General features: G+C 38.5%; 1 protein-coding gene across 2 annotated transcripts; it reads right to left on the reverse strand.

Moving 5' to 3' along the window:
* Window positions 1–411: 411 nt before the first annotated feature.
* LOC104610827 (BTB/POZ domain-containing protein At1g30440-like) lies at window positions 412–7,596 on the reverse strand. Of its 2 annotated transcripts, XM_010277626.2 has the most exons (5): window positions 6,345–6,402; window positions 4,075–4,144; window positions 3,058–3,147; window positions 1,656–2,882; window positions 412–1,091 (listed from the first exon to the last, which is right to left on the reverse strand). In XM_010277626.2, the coding sequence occupies exons 3-5, from the start codon at window positions 3,100–3,102 to the stop codon at window positions 540–542; spliced, it is 1,824 nt and encodes a 607-aa protein (XP_010275928.1). In that variant the 5' UTR covers window positions 3,103–3,147; window positions 4,075–4,144; window positions 6,345–6,402; the 3' UTR covers window positions 412–539. The 2 variants fall into 2 exon arrangements, with proteins under 2 accessions (XP_010275928.1, XP_010275927.1); XM_010277625.3 differs by lacking the exon at window positions 3,058–3,147 and having other exon boundaries at window positions 6,345–7,596.
* Window positions 7,597–7,951: the final 355 nt, after the last annotated feature.

A 7,951-nucleotide genomic window follows, 5' to 3' on the forward strand; every position in this document is an offset into this window, starting at 1 on the left:
ACTCTTATTAGTTAGGCATATATATATATAACAAATACGATTAAAAATTATTATTATTATTATTATTATTATTATTATTATTATTATTATTGCTGTGTATAAACATAGATATTGTATACAATTATATAAAGTTTATAACTGAAAATCTAACATTTACAATTTATATACATTTATTATACTAATCTAAAAGGAAAATTTATGATTTGCTCCCCTCAAATATTATCCCTAACCCCACCAGTGCTACGTACTGTGAAAGATTTCCCCACCTGTGACCTCTCTCTCTGAAGAGTGAAGAGGGGCATCTGAGCGTCCTTTGCATGGTTAAGATATTCAATAAAGAAAAAGAAAAAAAAAAATTATGCACACAATGAAAATAAGCACCACCATACAAGAATGTCCTGCGGACAGGGATGGAAATTCACAGTTTGGATTTTGGATTAATAGAAATCGTACAAACAACCAATGAAATGAACGGGATGAATCTAACAAACAAAGAAAGCAGCAAAATAGTAAAAAAAAAAAAGACAAGAGTGAAGAGACTACTCGTCAACAGATAACATTTTATTATGTTTCGCATGCTTGTCCTTCACCTTCTCAACCTTTGCATTTCCACCTTTACTCTGGTTACTCACAGAACCCTCTTGAGCGCTGCACATTTGTGATTTGATCTTGAACCCAAATTTCTTTGACACATTGCCCCACGTGCTAGAAGTCTTCACCCGGCCAAGCTTCTCAATCTCCTGCTTCATGCTTGAACACTCTTTCTCAAGCTCAGATACTCTCGTCCTCATGTTATCCATTCCCACCTTCAACACCTGGTTCTCCCTCACGGCCGTTGCCCAACCTCCTTCATTTGACCCTGTTAATCCACTCCGCAACTGTCTTGATCCATCAAGGTTGTCAGAGACGAGGAAACAACCTGCAATCGAAGTCCTGAGCTGGAGTTGCTCAAAGAAGAGGACTTGAACTACAACTCTGAGGGGTAGCCTCTCATTCTGCGCAGCATGGGTGCAAGCTTCTAAGGAGAGCTTCTGGCAATCCATCAACCTGCACAGCTGTTCCCTTTCGGAATCTGTGAGCCATGGGTGTGCCTGTAATAATAAAAGAAAAAAAAGGAAACATAACTCATTCCGGGATTAATCTTATTTTAAGTAGTAAATTTAAATTCTGGGTTGACATGATTTCACGGTTAAATCTAGTCATGAACTCATGATGTCCTTGAAAATTCATCGTACATTCTATAACAGATGGTAGATGCCATTGTTTCAGTCCCGAACACTATCATAGTAAATAATGTGGTAGCTGGTACTGCAACTAACATTGCAGTTCTATTACCAGTCTACAAGGAAAAAAAAAACACATCACCAAATGTCTTTCCTTTGGCTCATAATGGTAGAGACAGGAACTCTGGCAAGGACAGAACTAAGAAGTTACTCAGTATCCAAAATAACCACCTCAAAAGGTAGAAATTATATCAATTTTAGACCTCCCCTTTGTATGGTCTGGCAGAACCAAAATCTGCACAGCAGTATTATAATGGTCCTTGTTACCATCCATCCACTAAACCAAAGTCAGGATGGTAACAGACTCCACATAACAAACCTACCCCAATATGAGGCATTCTAGGTGACAGGGCACAAATCTCTAGACAGTACCTTGAGATATATGTCAATTGCACGATAAAGGCCATCATCTAATGGCCTTGCATACTCTGGAACTGCTGCAGCCAGTGACTGAAATTTGGAGGCCTTTAAATTAATATCAGGGGCAACCTCTGCAAGGTATCCATCAATCAGCCTGGCCACCATGGTTATTGGTGTCAAAGAAGGTGAACCCATCAACTGGCCCTCATCATCTGAACAAGGGGAGGCCCCATCTGCTGCCTGATCCATGGCCAAGAAGTGCTCAAGAATACGCTGTACACACTCAACATTGTAGAGTGTTTCCATGGAATAAGAGAAGTTGGGCATCAAGAGGTCTTCTAAGGTAGCTTGATCCAACTGCATCCCAATCCTCTTCTCCAAGTTGGATATGCAAGATGGGCTTGCACGAAGGATCATAGCAGTACGAAGCAAGCCAAATAGGAACTTTGTTGATGTTAGCCCATTTTTCATTGGCAGTAATCTATCAATCTCTTCAAGTAGAACCTTTTGGTCCTCTTCAGATGGAGGGGACCCCAAAGGAATAGGTGCAAGACATGCACTGGACTCACTGACACCTTGACGCCTGTTCAGCCCTGGAAGTAACCTTTTTGCATAGAATGTCAGGGCCCCAGCAATAGTCTCCTGTCTGATGCCTCGAGATTCCATGGCTGAGATAAGCCTTTTATAGAGAGGTAGACTTAAAGTCGATACATCCTCATACCACCAGTCTAAACTTGATTTTCTTGGCCTGGCTCCTGTGCTTATCCCATTCCATAAGACACTCCCACCAGGGCTCTGCATGGGCCCACCATGCTCCATCATGGGCCAACCAAACAGACTAGGGTCAATGCATGCCTTCACAGCCAATGACTCAATGCACCTCTTAACAATGTGGAGATCTTCGGCTTGGGGTAGGACATCCTCGCAAGTTTTGAGAGCCTTCACAGAGTCTTTCCAGTTATGAAGGACAACTTGATTGAGGAAGACCTCTGTCTGTGCAATAAGATTTCCCTCTCCATATTCCTCAGTCATCTCAAGATGTTCAGCAGCACACCGGAGGTACACAACATTTGAGGCAGTAAGTTCAAGCTTCACCCCATAACAGAACTTAGCAACAAGTTCAAATGTTTTGGCCCCACTAGGAATTTCAGGGAGGTTTATGATACAACCCTCTTCTCCTTCATCTGACTTTTCTGCAATCAACCTTTCCAAAACCCCACTCCGAGAAAGTAATGGGAACTGCAAAAAAGGGGAAAAATTACAGGTGTTAAGAACAAATTAGGTAACTAGTCAAGTTGCCTTGTCAACTTGAACCACAATTGTCACAACCAATTGAACTTATTTAGAAGCTTGAAGAAAACCATAAAATTTGAAAGAAAATAAGTTTCACATTCACTTTTTCATTCTGTTTTACCTCCTTTATTTCTTCACCCTTGTCTTCTCTTCTTCTCTTTTTCATTTAGCTTTTTTGTGGGGGTGGGGGGAAGTTGAGGGGCCACTGCATCTATCCAGGGATTCAGTACTTGTTAGTTTGGTACAGTGACTAGTATTACTACACATAAAATAGTTTATTCCGAGCACTGCCTAAAGGGTGACAGTATTACTACACATTTTCTACTCCCATAAATTAACAATGGACATGGCACTGCATTACCACCATCCGTTTTCATTTCTGGGCATCTACAATGTGGTTTCTGGTACAGTGCATTACAAACAATGATGTGTTGCATTTGGGCTGTCCCAAGAAAATGGAAGATCAAATTCAATTTTGGTGGCTGTACCTTGGCCCTCGGGAAACCATGGGCACCAGGCATCAATGGGGTGTTTGAAGATTATTTTGCTATGAGCTCCCGGGGCCCCACAGAAGGAGGAGCTTCACTGAAAGCTGAAATGCTTCCTTAAATACATAGATTCAAGTTAGCCTTCTCATTTAGCTGGAATATTATTGTAGTTAAGGTGATTTCCAATGTTGTTTATTGAATGAATGAAAATGGAAGCTAAACATTAGCTAATTTTTCGAAGAGCTCATTCAGCTGAATACCCAGATCTACAATCTGGCTAATGGTCTTGCAAGGAAAGAAAGTTGATAAGCAGAACTAGATCTTTAAGCACTGAGCATAAGGTCCAAGGACATACCAAAAGGGCTGGTCAGTGTATTTCTTTTTTATGCTTGTTGAATTCTCCATTTTGTCAGCAATTGATGTATTCTATAGTTCAATTGTTCCCTTATCAGCAGGTTTATTCCTCTTTTCATATCAAAAAGTCTATTTGATCAGTGTTAATGATCAAAAACAAATCATGAGGTTTGTTGTGCTGCAGCACATGTATCAAGTGTAGTACGTTAATCAATAAATGAATAAGCTAAGCAAAACAGCAATGAATATTATATGTACTAACAATATGGAAATTTTATATTTGATGGTTAAATTACCTTGTGGAGAAGGAAAGACATATCTTCAACTTCAACAACAACATCACTGGGAAGTCCAGTCGTACAGAACCTAGAGTTATTTCACCAAGAAAAGTCAACTTATAGTGTCAATTTATGACATGAGATCTCTTAAATAGATAATGTTGTAATAGTGTTGAAGATGCAAAACACAAAGGAAACACACTGCATATACACATGATAAACTAGAAGCATCATTTGGCATTGCCACCTTTAGGAACAACAGGTCGATTCTACAGACAAACTATATCCAGCACAACCTTAGCAATTAGGTCCATTCATTACAAGAGGCGTGCATACTGTATAGGAAGGAAATGCTTCAAAGCCAACCATCAACACATGCACAAATATGCATTCATAAATACACTATATAGAACATTATGATATGATTGAAGAATTTAAGTATATTCTATTTTATATATATTTCTAATTACAATAACATTCCTAAAAATTGGTTTAGGTGATACCTTAGCAAAAGAAGGGACTTGAGGGAGAGTTTGTACTGAGCAGTGCTGTAATGTATGTTGTTTGTTGTTTCAACTTTCTCTACTAGGGGTTGACTTCTGTACTTGAAAAGTTCCTTAATGAAGTTAATGTTTCCAATCAAAAAAAAAAAATCCTAAAAATTGCAAAAGTTTTAGAATAATCAGATGGAATGATAAGACATTAGGTGCAGCATAGTGTTAGCATTTTAAATTTAAGGTAATAAATAATTATTGAAATAAATATTTGTGCTTAGTTTTTAAGATAGGGCCTCCCTATCGTTTCAATAGTACATCGGTTTTGTTCATTCTTCTCATTTTATTTATTGATTGTTTGATGTATAGGGAGCAATTGTAACTTATGATTGTAGTAACATATTATCTTAGGTTATGTCATATGGCAGTTAGTATTCTAAATTGGCATAGACCAAAACAATATAAAGTTTGACCTATTGCTTCACTTCAATTACCGCCAAAATTGAAATGTTTCAGCCAAAATTCAAAACTCTGGTTGGAGAAACCCATACCCATGCACGCTCTCTTCCTAGATATAGGATACAGCAGTTAGGAAATCTGCTAGGATGCCAGCTAGACCATTACCATGTCTGTATGCAGGATTAAACTATTTTAACAAAAAAAATAAAAAAGAAAAATAAAGTGTGAATCCACTAGAATACCCAAGTCTTCACATCTATCACTTTATTCATGGTGACACTGTATGTGAATTTCTTGTCATTTGTGTGCCAGTTCAAATTCTGCATTTTTTCATCAATAGATTAATATCATCATCATCATCATCATGAAACATCCAATTAAAATAAAGAATCGCAGGATGCTAAGTTGACCCTAACAATGTTATAATTTGAAGTGATGCAATCCATTAAAAGAGGTATATTGTAGTGATTGAAGGTTGGCAACATTGACAGCAAACTATTTTGACCAACTTAATTATCCAATATGTATCCAAAAGCTGACCGTAGTCACTGTACACTTATGACCAATGATTAAGATTCTTACTGCACTAAACAGAATTGAATGGTGAAACAGGATGAATGTAGCCAACCACATATAGTTGGGACTAGGCTTATATGGTGGTGATGATTTAGATTCTAATTGCATTGCAAGGATTCAAGACGCATCCATCAGAGGTTGGATCAAAAAGGATAATCAATTGAAAATACACTCCAGAAAGAATTTGTACCAGATGACATAGAGAAACATCATCTCTCTAATTACAATAAGATTGTTACCAAGAACCACAACATCATTCACCTTAGGAAAGTTTTTTATTCAATTTGCAATAAGCCTACACAAAGATAAGGTTTGGTGCACCACCAGAGGCTCACCACATTCAGGCTGCATATCTTCAACCACCAGGGATGTAGGTAGGTAGGTAGTAAAGGCAATACACCTAAATAAATGTTGTTAAAACAGAACTCGTTAACAATGTCTGCACTACAGACTACAGAGAACGGTTCCCTCAAGCAGATTCTTATTTTTATTTTATTATTTTTTGGCATTCCCTAAAGGCAACATAAATCTAAAACGGAAACAAAAAACCAAGTTTTAGTTCAACAATATATGAAGTTACTCAAGTCAAACTCAAAACCAAGATCCAAGCTACAGCTAATCCAAATATTTCTTTTAATCTCATTCTGCCCACTTCAAACCCATCTGCATGCCCACCTCAGCTGAATGCACAAACAACAACCTCCTAAGATCATACACAAGACAGAGTTCATAAAAGACTGGAATGCAAAGGGAACATACCAGGCTTGCCCTTGCCGTTGGAATGCATCGGTTTTGGAACCCAGCTTCATACAGGCCATTTCAGGAAAAGGAAAATGGGAAGAAATATAAAGTAAAAGATGGGCTTCGAACAGAGGTTGTTTCAAGTGTAACAAAAACTTCTGCAACTCTTAAATACCTTTAAATAAACCCTCCAATTTTAGAATGCTGAAGCAGAAAACCGCATCCAGAGAGTAAAGAACCTGAGCTATCCTTGGTTCAGAACAGAGTGCAGGAAGACTTGCTCAGAATCACTCCAGAAAAGCTTAAACCCATCCTAAGACCCCGTCGCTTAATCATTCCCTGTACGCTGACAACCAACCCAAGTACATTTCAGGATTTTTAGTCAGAAAAACTCAACCACCCTGAACTGCCCCAACGAAATTACAGAAGAACAAAAAGACATCAAAAGAGACAAAGCCACTTATAAACACATCAGCTAAAATCACCGAAAGTTCCAAAATCCCGAAATCAGTCTCTCAAATTTGGGAAAACGACCAAAAATCTCACTTCTTCTTTAGAAGGGAAAACAGATACTTGCGTTCTCACCACAAACACTGCCGAATTCTGAAAATCTACTTGTAAAAACCACTAATCTCAGGCCAAAACCACCTTAATCTCCAAGGAGATTCAGTACAAACCCACAAAATGTCCCAACAGACCGAAAACTAACTTCAAGGGCATCGAAAAGTCATCAAATTAGCACCTTCAACAATTCAAATTTGAACAACCCCCGAAACCTTCGCCCCAAAACCATTACAAGAGGGGAATGAAGACCCACCACAAAAACCACCAATCCCAGTTTGAAACGACACCCCTGAGAAAAAACGCCAGTGATCAAACACCCACTTTAGGCCAAGTCCTCCAATTTCCCCGCTCAAAAACCCGGACCAAAACTGAAAAAAATGAGACAATGAGTGAAAACTCAGAAGTTCTGAACAAAATAAATAACCTTCTGCTGTTCTAAACCCACCACCACTTCCAAGATTCTAAAACTCAACCCCATATAGAACAGAGAGCTTAGACTTCCCAAACCCGTCAAAGGAAAAAACAAAACAGAAGAAAATCTCCACGCTTGGCTCTAACGTCATTACGTAACATTTAACGCATCATAAAGCAATACCCATCTGTCAAAAAGGACAGAAAAAAGAGCTTGGAAACCATTTCTTTTTCTTTTTAACACTGTACTATGGCTGCAACTCTGTAGACGGAAAACAACCTCGACAGGTGGTGGGGTATTGCCTCTTGACCTTAGACATATAAACATATTCATTTCTTTATAGAACACGATTTTAGAGAACCTTTAACCAAATTGTCTCCTACGAAGCCAACACCGTTCGCACAATCCCTTCCAGTAACGATCTCTCCAATATTTCGAGTTCGGATCTTCTGTCCACACAAACTCTGCCTACGTCTACCCGCACAACATCGCAGCCATGAAAAACCGAAAAACTGAACCAAACCGTAAAATACGGTTAACCGAATCGATTGGTTCGGTTTTGGTTTGAGATTTTTGAAAAACCAAGGATCAGTTTGATTTTTAGTTAACCAACAAAAAAATTGACGGTTAATCGAATCGACCGGTATAT

This window comes from Nelumbo nucifera, chromosome 4, assembly GCF_055504915.1.
Source record: "Nelumbo nucifera cultivar China Antique chromosome 4, China Antique-T2T, whole genome shotgun sequence".
Taxonomy (NCBI): domain Eukaryota; kingdom Viridiplantae; phylum Streptophyta; class Magnoliopsida; order Proteales; family Nelumbonaceae; genus Nelumbo; species Nelumbo nucifera.